We start from the raw sequence: 21,558 nt of genomic DNA on the forward strand, positions 1-21,558 counted from the left end.
ACAAAACAAGGACTGCTGGCTCCCAGCATCAGCTTTCTCACCTCCTGCCAGAGAACAACTGCTTTTAAACACAAGTTGGTGCACGGGAAAGTGGGGCAATGTTTGCTTTTATTATAAATTAGCTGGAGTGCAGTGCCTCGAAAACATCCCTGCCACCCAAAAAAGCAGAGCTGACTTCTGATACTGCAGCGATGCTGGTTCTGTACAGCACGAGCACAGTGTGCTTGGGGGAAACGGCTTTGCCCTCGGGACGGAGCAGTCCCTTTGTCACATTTCCAGGGGCAACCAGCTCAAAGGCCAGCTCCCGCATCACCTCCTCTTCCGACTGCCCCCCAGCCCTACCAAAATCAGCATTGAGAATAGAAAAGGAAAATGCTTTGTAATAAATTAACACATACACCACTTCGGCTGCATCTCGCCGGAGAAACGCTCCGGCATCTTCACAACCCGAGCTCGGAAAGCAGAAAGATGTCACCCTGGCCAGGTCCAGCAGGACTGGGAGGAAGGCCAGTCGGTCTTTTCACCACCCCGGGGTCCCCAGAGGTCCCGGGGAGGACAGTGAGCGGCGGTGGCTGCTGCTCTTTGCTGCGCACAGAGGTGAGGAGAGGCCACTGAGGTAGCAAAACCCCGTGCCAGCCCGCTAGGAGAAGCCCTGGGGGAGATGTACCTGCTGGCTGTTCTACACCCATGGTTCTGTCCGCTTTGCTTCAGCTGATTTATTCCTGAGAAACTCGTAAAAAACAAAAAAAACAAACAGAAGCTATCTCGACAGCATTTTTTTTTTTTTTAAAGAAGTCTTTCACCTCTAAAACTCAAGCTGCAAAAATCAGAACTAGAGGCCAAAACAAGAGTAACTACTCTGCTTAATAGCGACAATTTCTCTGAAATGAGTAAATGCCAACGAAGGAAACATCTGCCCCTGCTAAATCAGTGCGAAGGTGCTAAAAAAATTAAGTCACTAGGCTTTTTTTTTTCCCCCCTGCTGAAACAAGCTATAAAATGAGCATCACATCTCCAAATCCAATAAAACACTTCTTTGTAACCGTGCTCTGTTAATGCTGAACACGAGCTTTCTGAAAGCTTTCCACCTGGTTTAGTTTCACAGTTTGAGCACTCTGTACTCCTCGCCTGCAGACCTCACCTTTTCTCACCGTTTCCATCTCACGACGACCCAGGGCTGCACAGAAAGGGTAACGCTAGAGCCTCCGAGGAGGCGAGGCGAAAAAGTGGCTGTGGTTCACACCTCCTGCTCCTGCAGCTTCAATCAGAGCTAGGTGGAAGCAGCCCCGAGCACTATAACCCAAATGCTGCGCACCTCCAGGGAGCCCCCTCCTCTCCAAAGGGCCCCGGGGAGCAACGCCACGAAGGAAACGCAACCGAACGATGGAGCGCGTGAAATAAAAGAAAAATCACAGGTATAATCTCATTGCTAAAGAAGGATGACAGTGAACGGTGTAAAAAAAAAGACAGAGCTGCCCACCAGGGATGCAATACATTCCACAGCACCGACAGTTTGTTTCCTGGAACCGCACGTGAAGAGCAGAGCACTCGCAAACCCATGGATGTCAGCACGCAGCAGCTCGAGGGATTCCGAAACGGCTGGCAAGAGCGGACTCGGTGATCTGGGTTTCCAGTGAAAATTACTAACACAACACACGCCAGGTTACAGAATCTATTGCTTAAATTGCTCTTGGAGGGGGGGAAAAAAAAAAAAAAAAAGCCAAGTGATATGTAAATCTTCCCCACTCACATCTCGCGGGTGAATGGGCTTTTGAAGTTGAGTCTCTTTTTGCACTTCTTTGTTTTTAAATCAGTTTATGAGCAGCTGTAGTCTCGTGGCTTGATGCAACTCTTTAAGGCTCCATGCTGACAAAATCGTTTGAGGAACAATAAAAACTTCACCACAGGAGGATCGCTCTGGGATGTCAAGGTTGAAAAGTGTGGTTCGGGCCCAGGACTTGCACAGATGGTTCAGGAAACCGAGCGTCCCATATTTCTAACTTTTGTCTCTTGTTTTGGCCCTGAGCTGTTTGTTACTCCTGCGTGTCTGGCACAAGTTCAGAATCGTTCTTGCTCCTCAGGAGGAACAAGGTGTTTTACTCTTCACAGAGGCTGACGAATCGATCTTCCGACTTCCATGCTAAGTGGCTGTGCATTTTTCTCTGTTTCTAGTAACTCATCGAAGATATCCCTAGAACACAGGGAAAGAGCAAGAGTGAAATTACGTAGAGCAGGAAGCTGCTACACAACACAGCCCTGAGGGAATCAGCAACTGGACTAAATCCACGAACTCAGCGTCACGGGCTCTGGCAGAGAAAGGTGTCTTATCTGGCGTTTCTAAGCAAGGCTCCCTGAATCCCCAAACACTTCTTTGCATTTATTACTCTGACAAAGATCGCTGGTAAGCCCCGGAGAACAGTAACAAGAGAGAAAGTAAGTCCAGGGTAGTAACAGGATCTGAAGGAACACAAGACGCAGTCTGTAGATCAAGTAGCATCTTTTACCAGAACAATCAGGAACGACAGAAAAAGGGGACAAACTTGGAGGCACAAAGCCCTTCTTCAGTGGTGTGCCTGAAAAAGCATTACTTCTATCTACAAGCCTCATCTTGCTCGTGTCCTGAGATGGCCAGAGCTGCAACAACACAACCACTGGCAGCCGGGAAAGGGAAAAAAAAATAAAAAAATCTCCACTGCGATTCTTGGTGCAAATAGTGCTTAACCGAGACACCAAATCCCTTTTTTAAAAGATGATTTAGTGCATCCTTCTAAAGCCTTATGCAGTCGTAACATGAAATTCTACGCCTCTGAACTCACAGCACTTTGATTTTGTCATTCTTGCATGGAATTCTGTCCAGAATGTCTTCTGACCTATACACGGAGACGCTCTGCATCCCACCAAAGGACATTCCCCAGGACACCTACTTGTGCATGTAGAAGAAGATGTAGCCACTTCGGTCTCTGTCGCACTGAACCGTGGTCTCCAGAGTTCTCGACACTTCCAGGTCGTTGTAGGTGAACCAGGACTGCTTCTTGATATCGTAGACATCGCTGATATAGTGACCTTGGGAACAGAGAACACACTTCTCTTTTCATGCTGATTTAAATGAAAAAACACCCGTAGGATCCTGGGGCCCTGTGCCCTTCCTGGCCAACAAGCTGGGAACAGGCTGAAGCAATGCCACAGATCCCACAGGCAGCACTTCACACATCACAGTGAGGTACCACAACATCCCCCTGCCAGCGAGCCATGAGGAAAGATCTGCTTTTGCTGCCCAAATTCTCTGCAAATAACCATGCTGTGCTAATTCTGTATCACGGGTTTTTAATCTCGATGGGTGACGGAGAATAAAATACAGCAGCTTTTACCTGAAGATGATGTGCTTCCGATATGGCTGACGATGCTGATGAGACGGTAGGAGTGAGGCAGCTCTCCTGTCTAAAAATAAAGTCCCATTACAGCTTTTAGGCATTCCCTTTTGTCCCGCGTAGCTTATGGACAAGACGATTTATATCCAAGGTAAGGGCTTTGGGCCTTAAAGCTGAAACCCCAGCAAGGATGACAGAAACAGACACCTTGGTTCAGACCAGTGGAAAAGTTCTTCGGGTGCCAGATTTTGCTCCTGGGACGGGACATCCCCAGCTCTATGCACAGACCAGGGGATGGGAGGCTGGAGAGCAGCCCCAGCACTGCTGGTGGCCAGGGGAAGGGACCGTCCTGCTCTGCCCTGTGCTGCTGTGGCCTCACCAGAGGGTAAGGAGGGCAGAAAATTATGGGGGAGAGGCCCCATGGTGGCCTGCAGCTCCCTCAGAAGGGGAGCGGAGGGGCAGGCGCTGAGCTCTGCTCTCTGGGGACAGCGACAGGACCCGAGGGAATGGCATGGAGCTGGGACAGGGGAGGGTCAGGCTGGGGGTTAGGGACAGGTTCTGCACCCAGAGGGTGCTCAGGCACTGGGACAGGCTGCCCAGAGGTGTGGTCACAGCACGGAGCCTGCTGGAGTTAAAGGAATGTTTGGACAACGCTCCCAGCCATGGTCTGATTTTTGGGTGGCCCTGTGCAGCCCCAGGGGATGGACTCAGTGATCCTCGTGGGTCCCTTCCAACTTGGGATATTCTGAAAAGTGGGAAAAAGTTCCTCATCATATTTTATCTTTCAGCAAGCCAATAAAAACGCAAAGAAGCCAGGCTGACCTCAGAACAGATGCCGGCATGAGCTCTACACTGCAAAGTTTTCCTAAACAACCACTTCCTGAGCAACTTCCACTGATGTCAGAATCAATCCACCAAATAAACACAGAGAAGCAAAACGGGAACAGCACACTTACTTCTGAAATATTAAAGATATACCCTTGATAATGGGATATAGATTTGACAGCCAATAGCAAATATACGGCCCAGATTCTCTCATCCTGCACCTGTAATGTCAGCAGACAGTGCTCTCTTGGGATGCAGGAGATGTGCTCTGTCTATTCACTGGCAATAAAACTAAATGATGGTCATTGGCTTCTGAAAATCATTTATTTATCTTCTTAGACCAGGAAACTTGATTGATATGATGAACTGACGATGCTCTTAAAAAGTAACTCTTGGTTTAAAAGAAAGAAAATTGGTAAAGAATTGTAAAAAATACATAAAAACAATTGGGTATTTTTCTATCTTTCCATCTTTCATCACGAAGGAGCTTTCTAAGACTAAGCAAGTCTGTCTGCTCTTTAAAACCACCTCTAACACTGAACTGATGGTGTAGAAGGGGGCACATTTCTGAGTTAAACTTTTGGAATCATAGGTCACACCTCTGCATTTCTTTTCAGCTCTTCTGCTTCAGCTTCTGAATACTCCATGTCAAGGACATCCTCATTTCCAGAGTCTTCATCAGAGCCAACGCTGTCCAGGAGAGAGCTGTTAAACTCTAAACAGCACAGAAACAACAACGTTGTGTGAGAATCCACAGTGCACACAGGAATTCACAACAGGTTGAGGTATATTTGCCTTCAGAAACAGGTACAATAAAACACTAAGGCTACAAGCTTGTCAGAATACCCAAATAAAAACAATCTCCCCCTTCCCCAGCTCGTGAAAGCATTAATTAAGGAAAGCATCTTGGACTACAGAATTAATTCGGGCATAATCTCTCTAATACTTTTCCAGAAGTGCACTAGGACGGGGACAGATGGGTGACAAAAGAGCAGTCAAACACCCAGCTCTCCAGAGCACTGGTGGTCTGCAGCCAGAGGCGATGTTAAAAGTGCAGCCAGTTTGGTCAGTGAACTCTAAGTTCAGCGATGAGAAGCCACGAATTACACTTTGAAGCTATAAGTTGCATTAACAAAGTGCATTTTTCAATTCAAACTGGCATCAAATCGCTCCTGCTGGCAGCAGGCATCTTTGCATTGTTTTCCGTGCTAGGAGGGCTGCTCGCCACGGGAACTTCCAGCTTGCTTGGCTGAGCAAAATGCAAGCAAGAGCTCTGCAAAGAGCCGGAAGGCAGCGCTGCTCCCTGTACACGCTGTTCCAAACTTCCTGGGATTTTGCAGCCACCCGACGAATTTAAGATTTTGTACAGTGCTCATTAGGAGAAGCGGCTGCGCTCTCGCCACCTAAATTAAAGCTATGAAGTCCTGGGGGTGGATGAGAAGTTGTGATGAACAGGACACTGCTCAGGATTGATTTATCTTCTTGTTTTGTTTTTTTTTTGTGTGTGTGTTTTTTTTTTTTAAGGCACTACCATGCCAGTTCTGATGGAAACGTTTTGCCAAAGAGACTCTGCTTTCACTGTTACACCACGAGACTCCGGATTAGTATAATCTGCTGCCAAGTTCATAGATTAATCCCTTTAACAGAGTATTTCGCTGCTGGTTTCCACACGCTTCATTCAGGCTGTGTAAGCCAGACTGCTGCCCCTGCCAAACACAGCCACGCAGCCAGGTCTCCGGAGCATTTGCCACAGGTATTGCCAGGCCCCCCTTTCACCAGTTCCTGGATGAAATTTGTTCCTGGATGACCAGCGGGTCTGTGATGGCAGCACCACTGTGAACCCACGACAAATTCTGCCAGCTCCACGCTCAAGATTATCAGCATCTCCTTCAACAACTGCTGGCTGAGGCTTTACCAATGAGATGGTAGCCAGCTGAGAAGCACAAGGCAATGCTCATGAGTAAGCCAAGCGACTGCAAATCCGAAGGACGACAGATTTCTAGCCTTACATTCCTCCAGGCCACCTGACGTGGGTTTGCACAGTGTTCAGCTTGCTGTTCCTCAGAAGCAGACACAGGTTCATTCAGCAACAGCTGAGGGCCTTTAAAGGTGCCTAAGCAGCTAAGAGCACCTTAGCACAATCCTTCATTACCACTCCCTCTCCCATTCTAGAGCACAAAGTTTCTCTCTGCTACACTTTGCTCTGCCAGATTGTATGAAATCACTCGCATGAATGCTGAACAGTGCCTGAGGCTCAGCACACTGTCCAGATTCGGAAAGGACAGTGTATTTTGTGTGCTCCCCCCACTCCACAACTGCTACACCTTGCAATGAGGTCCATCTCCCTCCCATTCTGTCAGACAGATCGGGCACTTACTCATTTTCTTGGGCAAGGACAGTGCATTAATGAGCACTAAAATACCAATTCAAGCATGAAATGATGCTTAAGTTGTGACTAGAGCCATTAGCGTGCTGGCTTCTGCTGGGAATGCAGAATTTCAAGGTCCATTCTGCTATGTATTTAATATATAAAAACTCAGAGAATTAAATAGGTCAGTTTTTATACAAAGTTTTTTTTCCAGGCATTTGCTTCCACAATGGAGAGCAAGGAGAGCTGCCCCAACCAAAGCCAAATACAATTGAGCCTACACCAAAAGGGCACAAAATCCCAGCTGTCGTACAGACACGCAGGAGCTGTACTCACACATGCAGACCTATTTTCCCCTCAAAAGCAACACGCTGGAATAAGTTAAATAAGCTTCACCTTGCAGACTTAATTCCGTGGCTCGTTTCAGGTCATCATCCTCTTTTTGTTCTCGTGCCTCCTGATGGGAAGAGAAGAGAACTTAGCTCAATGAGACAGTTCACTGTTTAAAATTCTTGTGGTGCTCTTTTTCCATTGAAACTGTGCTGCTCTGGTTTCTACAACAAACCTGACATTGTAAATTAAAGGTTCTGTGTAAAGGAATGTTTGCAACCAGCGAGAGTCCAATGTTCCCGTCCAACAGAACCTGGGACAAACCTTCATTAAGGCTTGTCAAAGCTCCTGAAGTTTGGTATGCAGCAGAGCAAGTCTCTAGTAACACCGAACACTTTCTCTGGATCATTAATTTGAAAAGCATCAGAATGAATTTGTAACCTCCGCTAAGGAAAGCTGTCACTTACACACAAAGCTCCTCGCACTTCAGCAAAATTTAGACTTCTGCCCAAAGCCAACTGTAGACAGAGTCATTAAACTCTGACAGATTTTATTATTTTTAGCCGTTTGAAATGTTCTATGTAACAGCTGTAATTCAGAGACGTGATGGAGAAAAAAAAAGACACCACTAAACAAAAGGGTATTAAAAATATTACCATTAACAAGTAGAAAAGAAACCTTGAGTCTGTCAACAAACCCTTCTAATTTTTGGGGGTAGTATTATGCTCGTGTTCCTTCCACCACTCTCGAAAGCTACAGCAAGCCAGTGGGTAGTATTTAATGTGCTGGCTTGATTCAGAGCTTGAACGCTTTCTGTGCACCTGAACGCAAAGCCCGAACTACATAATTCAAATCAAGATAACCACAGCCACCACATTTTCATGCCTGAATCATCAATAGGAGATTTTCGTTTCAGAACTGTAGCACACCACCACTCAAAAGGCAGTTTTACATTATTAGCAGGAGGCCTTTTATCTCACAGTTTCTAAAGTGCTGGGGAAGCTTTGTTCAACTACTTAGCATTGCTGAATCAAAGCTACATCTGGCGTGGAACATACCAACCAGCACCTCGTAATGAGCAATGGGAGAGAAAATCCAAGAGCCATGGAAACACCAGATCTCATAAGGAAAACCACGACAGCTTTAGTATTAATAGAGAGCAGACAAGGGCATCTATTTAAGGAAAGACCTGGCTGAGAGTCTGCTTCACTCTGAGGGGCAGAGTGAAACTTGTAGAAATCACTCACGGGCCTTGTAAATCAAAGTGGAACACGGATGGTTAGCAGGCAGCCCGAGATCCCAATTCTTTTCAAGTTCAATTTAAAGGACTGTTTTTAAACCAAATTATTCAAGATCCTTTTTCTAACATGGAAGTGTCATGTCACTGCTCCTTTTCAATACCCTTCACTAAGCATCTCCTGCTGGTGACTACCAGAAACAAGGTCCTAGACTAGGCAGATCTTTAACTTGACCTGGTACAGCTATTCCTAGCATTTGCTTGGAAACCGGTTTCTTTCCCTTTGATTCTTGGCAGGACCTGCTGCAGGTCCTTCAGGCAAGAAGCAGCTGCCAGGGAAGCTAAGGGTGAGCATGTCAGTTCTAGATGACAGCTACCAAGAGTTTAGTTTATCATAATTTCCATTTATCATAATTTTTACATAATGTTACAGGCCAGCATATAAATGTGCACAGAAGCTTTGAGGAATCTGCGGGTTTGTACTTTCCAAAGTACATACAAAACGCACCCAAATCTATCCAGTGCTGTCACTGCACAGTGGAGCTAGAACATCTGCTTCTCTCAGAGAAGCAGCAGAATCCTTTTGCAGCTGTCTGAACACAAGGTTTTCTTCAGCTATCAGGTTTCCGCTGCTGGGGGAGACAACTCAAGGAAGCAAACTTTATCTCTTACTTGTTCTTGAAGGCTTTGAGCCAGTGCCTGCTGAAGTTCTTGTTCTTCCCTCTCTCTCTCCATATCGTACTGCTGCAGCCAGTCAACCTCTCCCTGGGAGCCTTCCGGAGTTTTGTTTTCCTTATTCTCATCAAAATCTTTAGTTATCTCAGTGAAATTGGCAGGACCTAAAGAATCAGAAAGTACAGTTATGTTTTTCTGGGTCTTCTGTTTGTTACTAGCTCAATCCTCTGTAACCACAATCCTAGCAGCACAGTGACATCTATTGACAAGGAGATATCAGCCATAAAAAATAAAAATAAACAAAACCAAAAAAGCCAAATGGGAAAAGCTCAAAGGGGACTCTTATTTTAAGAGGTGTACGATGAATCATTTGATTAATGCCTGAACTAGGCATCTTCTTAGTCTTTTATATTCACTCAAACAGAGACTTCAACTAAAGGAAGATGTCACACACCACTAGGCTTCTGCAGCCACGAAGCTGACACTTGAATTTCTCTAGAAAGAACCACGGATTAAAAAAAATAGATTTGCATTGCATATTATACCTCAGAGTACTACAGGCAAAGCTACAATTAAAGCCAAATCATTTGTAAGCACAACTCTCAAGCCTTGTTTCGGTCTCTCAGTTTTTTTGCTTCAGGTGAGAGTTCAATCTTGTGAACGCTGCCTGTATCCTTAAAAATGCATGAAGATTAAAACCTCATAGTCAATCTTTAAAGTGAACACTATGTCTGAAGATTTTGGGGGGAGGTATTTGGTTTGTTCCAACTTCTGGAACAAATGCTCATTCAACTACTGCGCACATCTCCTCTAGTTGTAGGACACTTTCATTCTTCTGTTTGCTTGCAGCTGAAAAGGAGTCAAGACCTGCTCCAAGAGCTATCATGCAGCAACATGCGAAACTTTGCAGTTTTGCCCTGTGCAAACTTCAACATCTGCTCATTAGTTACTGGCAAGGATTACACACGGCAGAGTCTCAGTATCTATGACCTCTTAAACATAAGACCACCAGAACCATAATCCATCAGTCTAATCCTCTTCAGATGAAGAACAGAGCAGAATTTATTACATGATCTGCGCAGACTGTGTTTCTACTGTAAGAAACACTCAACTCACAAAACTTTTATTTGAGGGTCTTGTATAAGAGAGATCATCTGTCATACATGTATGTAAAGTAGTCAGGGTCTTACTTTCTACCTTTTTGAAAAGTACCACAAATAATTCAATGTTTAAAAAAAAAAGAAAAAAAGAAAAAAAAAAGATTACTAGTGATAAGAATCGGACCAAGTTAAATCTTTCATGTTTAGAATCACCTTGCCTGATATAACAAAGCATCCTTTGCAATTAAGCTCCCTTTAAATAAAACATAGGACTGTAAACTCAATAGGTCTTACATTTGACTGCCATATCTGGCAACTCAACATACATAGATACATATCTTATCTGAACAACAAACAATATGCTTTGAATAGCAATTGTTTTATTGGCCATTCAGCAATACAGAAAGCTGAAGACACTGCTGAGCGTTTAACCAAATTCTTAATCAGAAATCATAGAAACTTCTATTAAACATCTACTTTTTACTTAAATGTCACACTACAGCCCCCAAATAATTGCATCGTACCTCTTAAAAGAAACCTGAAGAGACACATTTCTGCAGCCACACTTTCACAGCTCTTTCACACAACCGTAAGTAACAGCATGTATGAAGGAGAGCTCAAGCAAGGCTGACCCACGAAACTTCCAACACGAAAGCTGTCAAGAGTCATCCAGTGAAATGACTTTTTTTTTGTAATGCAGTAGGTTTCTTTTTTTGTGTTTATTAATATTTAACCTCCTGTCTCTCATACGAGAAGGAAAGCATGTTGTTTCCCTGTTTTTCCAGACTAGTGGAATTAAAAATCTGAGTGCAAGCATGTAGCATACAACAAGCGATAAACACTTAAATTTCCTTCAGCCAATTAAGACACACAATTTCCCTATACCAAGATCAAACAGTCTCCTCATACTTAACTATGTATCTGGGTCAGAGGCCATGATTTGCATGCTGAGTCTCTTATGCTCACTACTCTCAAATGAAAAAGAAGTATTAGAAAAAAACAGAGATGGAGTTAAACTCATTATTAAATAATGAAAAAATAACTACATTCTTGAAAGAATTCTAGACTTACACACCCCAGACCTCACTCTTACACACCAGCAATCTGAACATTGCCACCACGCTGCTCAGGCTGCAGCAGCTACAGAAACGCAACCACCTTCTGATTATGGAGGATTAGGTTCCAGACATTGCCAAATCTTAGTAATTTAAATTGTCTGGTAAGACAATGAGTGGAAGCATGTGTTGATCAGGAGAGAAAACAACAGCAATGAACTCTGAAGACAACCTACCTTTATCAGACAGGTGACAGACATACAAGAAAATACATTTTTCCAGTTCAATGAATTAAGAGCTTTAGATATTGGGAAACTGTGAGAAAACTCTTAAGTCAGGCAGTTTCAGCAGTGCACTTGCATCCAGCTTCTGCCATCAAATGTTACTAACCTGCTGCTATCAGTAACCCACTTTAGCTCACTATAGTCCAGTTTAAGATGGTTACTTCACCTTACCTGATTCTAATGCTGCTTTGGGTTTTTCCATCTCCATAGTTTCCAGGTTTTCTGGCAATTCCTGAATTTCATCATCTCCAAAACCAGTGTCTGGGCTGCTTGTGGGCTTATCTTCGTCATGGTTCAGAGACAGAGAAGCTTCCCTTTTGCTAATCTCTAAGACAGCTGCTAGCAGTTCATCTTCGCTCATCCCATCAAAACCAGCATTACCCAGCTCAGGTTTATCACCCTCCATTTTGCTTCTTTTTGAACCCTAGAGATGAATGGAGTTATGATTAAATGCTTGAATGAACAGGTATATAACATCACATTTACATTTCTGTGGAGAGGTTTTTTGTTGCTGTTGCTGATTAACCCCAGGGAGTGGGAGTTTAGCTCTGCCAACATTAAACAGATAGTTATGAGAGACTCAATGGAGTCAAAACCTTTGTAGCTACATTCAGTCCTCGAACGATATTTAAATATAAACTACAACCAGTTTTTACAGGCCCTGTGGCTTAACACAGACAAGCCAACTCTTCCCGTCTCCTTCAATACATGTGTTCCACCTTTGGGCTCTGATGAATCCTCAAGCCTCTGGCAAGTCGGTGCGAGAATACTGAGGCACAAGGAGCAAAATTTCACGTTTAACAACAAAGCAGGCTGAAATGGCAACTGAAGACCGTAACTGAACTTGAACGCGAGGATGGAAGAACAGGAACTGAAATCGGGCTGGTATGAAGAGGAATTAATACTAGATCTGGTGCCACAGACCTGAAATAAGATATTGTGGGAGTAAGGAACACAACACAGGGCTAGGCAAATAGGGTGAGAAAACAATTAATCCAAAAGGTAGGGGCAGGGGGAAGTTATTATTTCCTAAGGAGAACAGAATGGCTTTAAACTGGAAGAAAGTAAAAACACTAAAACACTCTGGTCTTGGTCTGAGGTTTTCCTTTATTTTTTTTCACCCATCATTTTGATCTTAACTGTTTATCAGGAGTTAACCTCCATGAATACATATTTAAACAATTATACTACTTACCATATGTTTATTTTTTTCATTTCTATATTACACATTTTTTTGTTGTTGCTTTGTTTTTCTTTTCTATTAATGTGTGTATCCAGGTCTTACTGCAAACAGCATTTGGCTGCTTCTCAGAATTTTGTTAAAATGAACAAAAATACATTTTTACTGCTGCTTTTTATTTACATACAGTAAGCTTTTGATAAATAAGACCTTAAGTTTTATACAGCAAGCATTTTGCATTAAAACTGGCTTATCAAAAGATTATGCAATGAATTTCCCAATTCAACTCTTTGTTTCTAATCATCAGTCTCCAAGAATCAGAACTGACAAATTTAAATCACTTTTTAAGCAATAAATCCTCACATTTACTCAGGCACTGAATAAGGAAAGCAGAGGACCTGCTTTTTAAGCTTTCTGATTTCGCCCTGCACCTGTAGCCTACTGCTCTCAGAACTGGCTTAGCCCTTCGAGTAAACTCCACTTCAGGCGCGCTGCCAACAACTACCACTAAATTCAGCGGCTGGACTTTAAAGACTTGGCAGCAGTCTTGAACACAACTTTTCTATGAGAAATTATTTGCATAGCCTTGAAGCATCTCAGGCTCTAGCACAGTGGATCGGAAAAGTAGTTAGCGCAGGGCAGCAGCAGTAATGCCGCGCCGAGGCCTAGGCCTAGGCCCAGGCCCCGGCCCTCCCGGGACAACATGGAGGATCTGGTGCATGAGAAGGGATGGCTGGTCGAGGAATGGCCAACGTGCACAGGAGTCATTACCACCACTGTCTCATTCCCACAGCAGGCTGGAAAGCCCATCGTTTATTTGCTATTCAAATTAAAACGCTTTATTCCCACGTTTTTTGCACTCCCAGGGTCCCTGTGATAGAGGCTACCTATACTTCCTCACAAACAAAACTTGAGGAAGAATCACTTAGAATAGTTTGGAATGCTTTTTCTTTATAGAAGAAGGACTTCAAAGGCAAGCCGGTGTAATTCCCCCACCCACAGCTACCACAGCTGTGTCATGCAAGACAGTGGTTGCCTCCCCTGCTCCCAAGACCTTCAGCAAAGGTTTGTTTCTACTTTCTCCCAAAGCAATCCAGTCCGTCACTTCATATCCTGCATATCAGGAAGTTTTCCCTAATATTTAGTCTAAAAATTTCTGCCTGCAATTTCACAGAACCACAGCATATCCAGAGTTGGAAGGGACCCATGAGGATCATCGAGTCCAGCTCCTTTCAGTCTATTGCTTCTTGTTCTATCAACTATGGACACAGAAAACAGCTGAAGTATTTCCCTTTGCTTCTTTCCTTTTCTTGAAGATACACACCCTGTTTAGGCTTCTCCTTACACTAAGGGACCGAAGTTCACTTGCCTGTACTTTCCCCGACAAATCTTCCTTTCCACACCTCTGCCCATTCATATTTCTCTCCTCTGGCCCCTCTCCAATTAATCTCTAACTCTTTTGAAGTCTGGAGCTCAAAGCTGGATACGGCACTCCAGCTAGAGCTCAACGCTGAGAAAAAAATTAAGCATTACTGTACATAACCTGCAGGCTACGCCTCTGTCTATACATTTGCCTTTTCAGTCAGCCTGACGTTGTGACCGACTGTCACCCTTTGCTCTGCTCCAGAGGCTCACTGCTTTCCCAGCTATTCCCATCCTGCATTAACAGGTAATTACTCCTGCTAAGATTAGCACCTTTAGCGTGCTCCTACTGAACCACCCGTCCTATTTTTAGGCAATTTCTCAGATTTATCAAGATCATTCTAACTGTAGCCCTGAACTTCAACACACTTGCATTCTTTACCAGCTCAGTCTCTTCTGGAAATTTAGAGTTCATCATTTATTTCATTATTTATTAAATACAAAATGGATCAGGATCCTCCCTTGGTTTGATTTTTCCCATCAGATCAGAAACTGTAGGTACCTACCTCTCCACAAAGTGTTATTCAGCCAGCTTTACACCCATCCTTCCGTGTCATAATCAAGTACACATTTTTCTGCTTGCTTAAAATAACCCCATAAACACTGTCAAAAGCTTTCGAGAAGCTGAGATACAGGACACTTGTTCTAAGCACTAGACCTGCAACCCCCTAATAGAACGAAGTGGTATTGCAAGACAAACCTCTAAGTTTCTGGCTTGCCCTTCTGCATCATCATTTTTCCCCAGACAATTCACCTACCTGCTAATACATTGCCCTGCTAGAGGCAAAAATATCTTAAAACATTAACACCAGTCACAACGAAGACCTCAAAGGCTATCTGAAGTTTACTGTGCCTTTACACCAAGGAGCTCAATCTCTACACACTTCTGTGTGTCTACCTCCAAGGACTAATAGCTTTAGTGTCCAAAAAGGTTTTAATAAAGCTGTATTCAAAAGGAGACACAGATCAGATGTGGAAGAAGTTTTCTCAATTGAGTATTTTGCCTAGGCCAATTTGCACTAGCTCTAATTTAATCAAGGGCTTTACTACATAATTTTATTATTGACAGCCCATTTTATTTCAGTCTGGAAACATCCTTAATGACAGTTGCCCAAAGGACTGACAGAACTGCTAAGCAGCTGGCACACAGAACCCAACAAGTTAAGTGCAGTTACAACACAATTACCTCTGTTCCCAGTGGGAACCCAATGCAATTGTACAGAGAGGTCAATTAGCTGGCATAGGAAAACACTGCCTTCCAGCAACACAGTGCTAATTAGGAGAAAAAAAATATCTTGCATCAGTTTTACTCAGTCTATGCAAACAAAAGCACAAGCCAACCATGAGCACATATCGGATCTATGCAGACAAAAGTTGGTATTTCTTCCCCTTACCTTTTCTTGCTCTTCTTGCAGTTGTTGCTGATCTCTAGTCTGTATGTTGCACAACCTTTGACTATGGGCAACAGAGCGTTTCAATGGCTCATCATCACTGTCCGAATCTACATAGAGTGCTGTAGGGCTCTTTGACTTGAAAGTGTATTTTCTGTGAATTAGAAATATGGCTATAAAACTTCATAGCATTATACAAATCTGTTTTACAGTAACCATTGAAGAACTGTTACGCCAAATGTTCAGATTGTTGGGCAGTACAATTTAGGGAACAAACAGCAACTGTTGAAAATGAAAATTTATTAATGTAGGAAGCAGGGTTTTCAGAAAAGGTATCTTTCACTAGTTTAATTGGCATACCTTCTTCAAGTCTGCAATAGCAGCTGACATTTTAAAAGCAAGAACCACACACTTAATGGTTTACCTGCCACACTACCAAGCGTTACTTTTTTTTTCTTTCACAGGATATTAAGATGTAGCAGAATTGAGTTCACAAAACAAGATTCTGCACTTTATTACCAAGCAACCCTGGAGAGGTAGCGTAGGATCATTTCGGTTGGAAAGGACCTCTAAGATCATCAAGTCCAACCGTTAACCTACTCATCTGAGTTGAGTACACAGTGACAGGTAGAACTCAGCATAAATCATTTATGTGACTTATGAAATTGATTAAGCTGGACACAGGACTTCCCACATCGTCACTAGGATATAAAGTTGCAAGTCTGCACAATTTTTTTTCCCCCCCATTTTTCCCATTTGCTCTTTCACTGGGATAAACTGTTTCTTTAGAGCAGAAGACAAGGGACTTCAGTGAAGTTTGTGATATTTGGTCAATCAGGAAATCTGTTCCAAGTGTATTCCACAGTGCAAAATCACTCAGAGCAATATCACATTTCTGACAGTGTCAAAAACTGTCCTTTCAAAATGGCCTATGAAAATAATGCCCCCTCATCTTTACAAATAAGTCTAAGGAACAAACCACCTGTTTGCAATACTCATGTTGTGGCTCCATATATACTGTTGGAAAAAAGCTAGATTGCAGAACTAGAAACCACTTTGCTTCTTATATACATATCTTGCAATGATGAATAAATAGTTTAAGATACCTGGCACTGATAAATCATCTGTGTAAACTAAATCTCTCTCATTGAGCCTTCTGCATGAAAAAAAAATAATAAAATCTTTACTTGCTTACGAGCTCCCAAAGGTTCTCAAGAGAAATGCTAAAAGGATTGTGTCAACTAGGCAAATTGCACCATTAATGCTAATTTCATCTAACATGCAACACCAATAAAGCTCAGATATGGAAAAAAAGAGTAGCCAAAACAATTTATTAAAAGAGGAAAAATTAAACTAAAAAAGTAAGTAGAAAGAATAAAAAGAAGAATTATAAAATTCTAAAATGCCTTGAACACTATCCCATAAAATGCCAGGCAATGGGCATTTCAGAGCTATAACTCACCTACAAGGTGTGGAAGTGCTTATAGTACAGGAATTCACCATTTGGGAGGCTTTCAATGGACGGGAACTATTAAAAAAGCAAAGTATTTATTGCAGCAGTTACAGTCTTTAAAAAGTAAGTGTTTACTCGTCTGCTGTGCATGCAAATCCATGTTCAAAGAAGCATGTAGAACAACATCATGTACTTGCTAATTGCTTACATTTAGAGTAGTATCTCTACGATGCCATAAATATACAACAGCTGTTCAAAACCATATGTAATCCTTTAGATTTGATTCATTTCTTAGTGATGCACCCTTAGGGACAAGCTCATAAATTAAAGGCTTTGGGATCCCATGTCAAGACAACTCTTTCTTTTTTTTTTTTTTAATTTTATTTTATTCCCACCATCACTAGAGTTCCTGCTCTCAAAACCACAGTCTCCTGTTGCTGTCTGGATCAGCCGGTTTTCTGGCATGTCCCATGCCTCTATTTCTCCTTCCTTACCTAAATCCTTCTAAACAAACCTCCTGGTGCCCTTGATCCTTTCACAGGCTCCTCAAAGCCCATTGCTATCACGCATCTACCAAACAGCTGCCAATGCAGAAATCTTTTTCAGTCTTCCCCCTCAAACCAAAGCTGCTTCTCTCCATCTTACTCACCCTTTCACTTTCTGGTAAGCCATAATGGTTTCAATGACTAAAAAAAAAAGTCACTGAAAGGCTGTTTTAAATATATTTTAAAGCACGTCTGCATTGGTAAGCTTACGCTGCTCATTATGTTCAAGAGGTAAAGATTTTTATTGTTACAGCAAACTCTCGGAAAACTGCCGCATAACTCTCAAACTCCTCTAAACATTCAGCACGAGAAACGTGCTGGCCCTACTGCTGAACATACACACCAGATGTGTCCTATCTCACCACAGTTACCGTGGTTATGTCAGCAGGCAGGGACCACAAGAGACCTAAGGGTATCTTTTCCTTATTCTGCCACAAACTTCCTCTGTGACAACTGGCCCATTTTAATCTCTGTGTCTCAGGACAAGCAGCTGTACAGAAATAGCTGTCAGAGGGAAAAGGAGAGAGTATTTTCGGCCTGTGAAGCGTTCAAATACTATAGCGGCACAGTAAAGAATGAAAAATGAATGACAGTACAAGATGTGCAAGTGGGAATTAGCAGAAAAAGAGACGATGCTGTATCTCCTAAGCAGAGGGAAGTGTGCTGTGAACAAAAGGTAATCTAGATTTTGGACTGGGAGGCATAAATTATATGAATTACTCACTAAAGTTTTTCTAAAAAGGATATAAATCTGTTTTCAAGAACAGTGAAGAATTCTATCTTACCAAATTTCCCTGGATTATATCCCACCAAGTCTTCCTATTGCTTCTATCATGCTTCCTTGCCATGAGAACATGCCATGTCCTCACAACGACATTACAAATTAGTGCACTAAATAGGCTATATTAGATATCTAGCTTCTGAAACCGCATGATTTTAGCGTTTCTTTATCCAGACATTGTCCAGAGAAGACCTGACAATGCCTACCTCATCGAATGCACTTCACGGGGCACAGGTCAATCACGAGCTGTACACTTACATTGCGGAATGGGCGCTCCATCCCAGCGTCAGCGGCAGCCTGGTGCTTTCTGTGCAGTGTGAAAGCAGGGTTAAGTATCTCGGGATAACCACCTGCTGCCCAACTTTGTGGTTGAGAGACAAGGCTACATTGAAGCTGTATCGTTTCAGATGGAGAATCAAGACCCTGAAAGTCGAGAAAGAAATACAGATGGCACAGTTAATCTCAAGACAGCTGACCACCACACAAGGTGCCCCATCCATTATTCCAGCTTTAATCTGAGGGGTTTTTGCAACACATTCCAAGCAAGAAAGGAACAGATGCCAACAGTTACCTGGGAAGCCTATTGAACTTGTGTGTGACAACAGCTGACTTTCCATTGCACTTCTCACAGGAATACTCAATTTCCTCTGCCTGCGTGAGAACAGAAAAATGAGTAGTGGAAGAAAAGATGCATCAAATAGATCTCAGCAGAAAGGACTTCGCTTTCAGCTCTCATAGAAGCTCTTCAAGACAGCAGCCACGCTAAAAATTATATTCACCTTCAGCATGATCTAACAAGAGGGCATCCAGCAGGAGCTCAGGTAATAAAGCTCACCATTTGACAATACATCCACTGATACAGGAGGAAAGGGGAGGAATATTTTTCCCACAAACCTATAGCACAGATCACTGAAATAACCTCAGCTGAAACAAACTAACCTTCAAAGAGAGAAGATAATCTTGCAAGGCTTGCTGTTTTCTCTAACATATACAGCTGTTTGTTTTTTTTCCCAATCGCTTTTGGCTGATGATAATTTACCATCAAGTCCTCTCTCTTGTTCACAACCTCAGCTTTGTTCCTCAAAAGCTATCCTCATCTAACCTTGTCAGGGATGTGCTGCAGCTGAGTAGCTGAACAGGCATGAAAAGGAGAACTATCGCTGACGCTGATGTTACATGACTCAGCCATCAAACATTTTTACAGATGTTTTCTGTGCGAAGATGAATGACGCAACAATAATCTTAATAATCTTTTTGGGGTTAGTTTTGTTTTTTTTTTAAATCATAAGCATAAGACCTCCACTAGCTGTTAGAAAAACAAGCACATCAATTATTCAATCTGTCAAAAACACCATCTGTAAATGGGACTAGGTGAAAAAACATGAGCCTCCCTCAAGATACGATAAAACACAACGCAATCACATAGGTAAGGCTCATTTTTAGCTTTCAGAAACCTTGTCTTGCAAGTCTACCTACAAGATGAGCATGCATAATAGTTTTGTTTGTTTGTTTTAATAGATCTGTGCGATGACGTTCTTCCATGCCAGTTTAGATCAGTGCACAAACTGTTGAAGCATCTTAGCCAGGAAGAGGAAGCAGCAATTTCTGAGTGATTACTTCAATCTGACAATCTCCCTTCTTTTGTTTGTTTTCATTTGTGCCTCAACACCTCCAGCATGTAACGGGGAAATTCACTTATTTCACAGCAGCATTATAAAAATCAGTTAAGTTCTGCATAGCATTTTACCATAAGAGCTCCTGTATAATCTTAATGTCCCAACCTCAAAAGAGTACAACATTATTTATTTCACATATCTTCAATCACTGCCATAGAAACTCAGCTATGCAATCAAAATTTCCATATGGTACAGAATCTACACATACTCCACGGTGAATTTTAAAAAAAAAGTACAAACTATGTACCCGAAAAAAGAGGTCAAGGGAATCCTGGATTGATCGCGATGGAAGCAATTTCTTTCTTCGAGGAAGGTCAATGGAGAGGTCGTTAAACTGTTCTCGTTTGGTGACTGTTTCGCCACACCTAAAAAAGAAACATGCTTATGAAAGCGACGAAAAATAAACTTGAAATTAATGACAACGTATATATTTTTAGGCTAAAGTAACTTCCCAGTAAATATATGCATCTCTCTTAACCTATTTTTACCCGTATTAAAATGAAAGTGTTTGATGCTTATGACAAAGCTGAGTTTTGGGATTTCACTTTGATGTTTCAGAAACTGAAAGCAACTTCTGTGGAGGAGAAAGAACAAAAAAAACTTGGTCTGTGAAAACTGCTTTGTAGAGGCCAAGTGATCAGGTATATGACAAACCAAAGTGACTGCCATGTGGCTGAACAAGTAGTCTCCCTTCAACATTGTTATGAGAAAAAAGAGACCAGCCCCAGAAAAACGGAAAGCCTCAAAATACTTTGTAACTCTTTCAAAAGAAAATAGTAGAGTCCATATGCCTAAAACAAGACCTTATTTATTTATTTTTAAGGATCCTGTAGTCATTTATCTTCAATAATTATTATCTGCATGCAATTTACTTTTGGTTATTTTAGGGAACTAATGCACTACACTCTCAAAGTAATATTCCCAAGCATCTGTGTTAATGAGAATTCTGTGGAATACAAGCATCCAGTATGTGAATCTCCTGCACAGGTCATAAACAACAAATGGCAAGAGACACCGGTTTATAACTGCAATAACCTGCAGAGACCAAAGAAAACACCATTCCTTGGAAGCCTGTAGAAAGAACAAGAAAAATACATCTTCCCGTTTTGTAGGAGGACATTGCTTGGCTGGAACCCTCTTCTCCCTATTCTCATGCAAGCCATAGACAAAAAAGAAAAGCACAACAGCTTTCCAATGGATATGTAATGAAGCACTAAATGGTAAGAGACTATTTGAAGAAGGTCTGCAACAGCAGTGTGGTGTGAGGTTTACGTTATTTCTAGACTGCAGAATATTTTATAAATATCTAGCTTTGGGAAAAAAAAAAAAGTACTACTAGTTAGTTCTAGTTATAGTATGCAGATAAAGTCCTAGAAAATGCAAACTCTTCCCAATCATTTAAATAAGTCTGAGAAAGGTTCTGAGGCATACTTACATTTTACAAATGATAGAATGCTGAACCTCAAACTCTAAGTTACTGATAACCGGACAAGTATAAACTTTGGTGGCTGAGAGGTCATCAGAAGCCCGTCCAGGTGAGTTGTCATCATTAGGGACTGGCTCGCTCTTCCAAGTTTTGTTTAATTTTTCCATGTCCTCCTTCAGCTGGTCCAGACACTGGCTCAAGAACTCATGTGCATCCTAGAAACAGGGTATGCTCAAGTTATTTTCTACGACTCCATTCAGTACCTCTCACACATGCAGATGAGAGAAGTTACATTTCTATCTACTGCATTCAGCACTTCTAAGACAATTCTCCTTTAACAAACAGCAGGCAAAGGCTGTCACTCAATCAAAAGCTCAAGTCACTGTCAAACAGAGATGAAGCCTGACAATGCAGTCCAAACAATGAACAACATACACAATTG

The 21,558-nt window shown here is 42.3% G+C and overlaps 1 protein-coding gene across 2 annotated transcripts in view; it reads right to left on the bottom strand.

Annotated features, from left to right (window-relative positions):
• Nucleotides 1-792: 792 nt before the first annotated feature.
• Nucleotides 793-21,558, bottom strand: part of USP37 (ubiquitin specific peptidase 37) — a 33,047-nt gene continuing 12,281 nt past the window's right edge. Inside the window, exons 12-24 of one of the 2 annotated variants that reach the window (XM_068687212.1) lie at nucleotides 21,126-21,331; nucleotides 19,938-20,055; nucleotides 18,586-18,665; nucleotides 18,273-18,437; nucleotides 16,698-16,763; nucleotides 15,239-15,389; nucleotides 11,414-11,666; nucleotides 8,801-8,967; nucleotides 6,958-7,018; nucleotides 4,793-4,908; nucleotides 3,369-3,438; nucleotides 2,925-3,063; nucleotides 793-2,191 (exon numbers count right to left, since the gene is read on the bottom strand). In XM_068687212.1, coding sequence (XP_068543313.1) covers nucleotides 2,104-2,191; nucleotides 2,925-3,063; nucleotides 3,369-3,438; nucleotides 4,793-4,908; nucleotides 6,958-7,018; nucleotides 8,801-8,967; nucleotides 11,414-11,666; nucleotides 15,239-15,389; nucleotides 16,698-16,763; nucleotides 18,273-18,437; nucleotides 18,586-18,665; nucleotides 19,938-20,055; nucleotides 21,126-21,331 — 1,680 coding nt within the window. In that variant the 3' untranslated portion in view covers nucleotides 793-2,103. The remainder of the gene's footprint in view (nucleotides 2,192-2,924; nucleotides 3,064-3,368; nucleotides 3,439-4,792; nucleotides 4,909-6,957; nucleotides 7,019-8,800; nucleotides 8,968-11,413; nucleotides 11,667-15,238; nucleotides 15,390-16,697; nucleotides 16,764-18,272; nucleotides 18,438-18,585; nucleotides 18,666-19,937; nucleotides 20,056-21,125; nucleotides 21,332-21,558) is intronic. The other variant, XM_068687213.1, reaches the window with a different exon arrangement.

Source organism: Anas acuta, chromosome 6, assembly GCF_963932015.1.
Source record: "Anas acuta chromosome 6, bAnaAcu1.1, whole genome shotgun sequence".
NCBI lineage: Eukaryota > Metazoa > Chordata > Aves > Anseriformes > Anatidae > Anas > Anas acuta.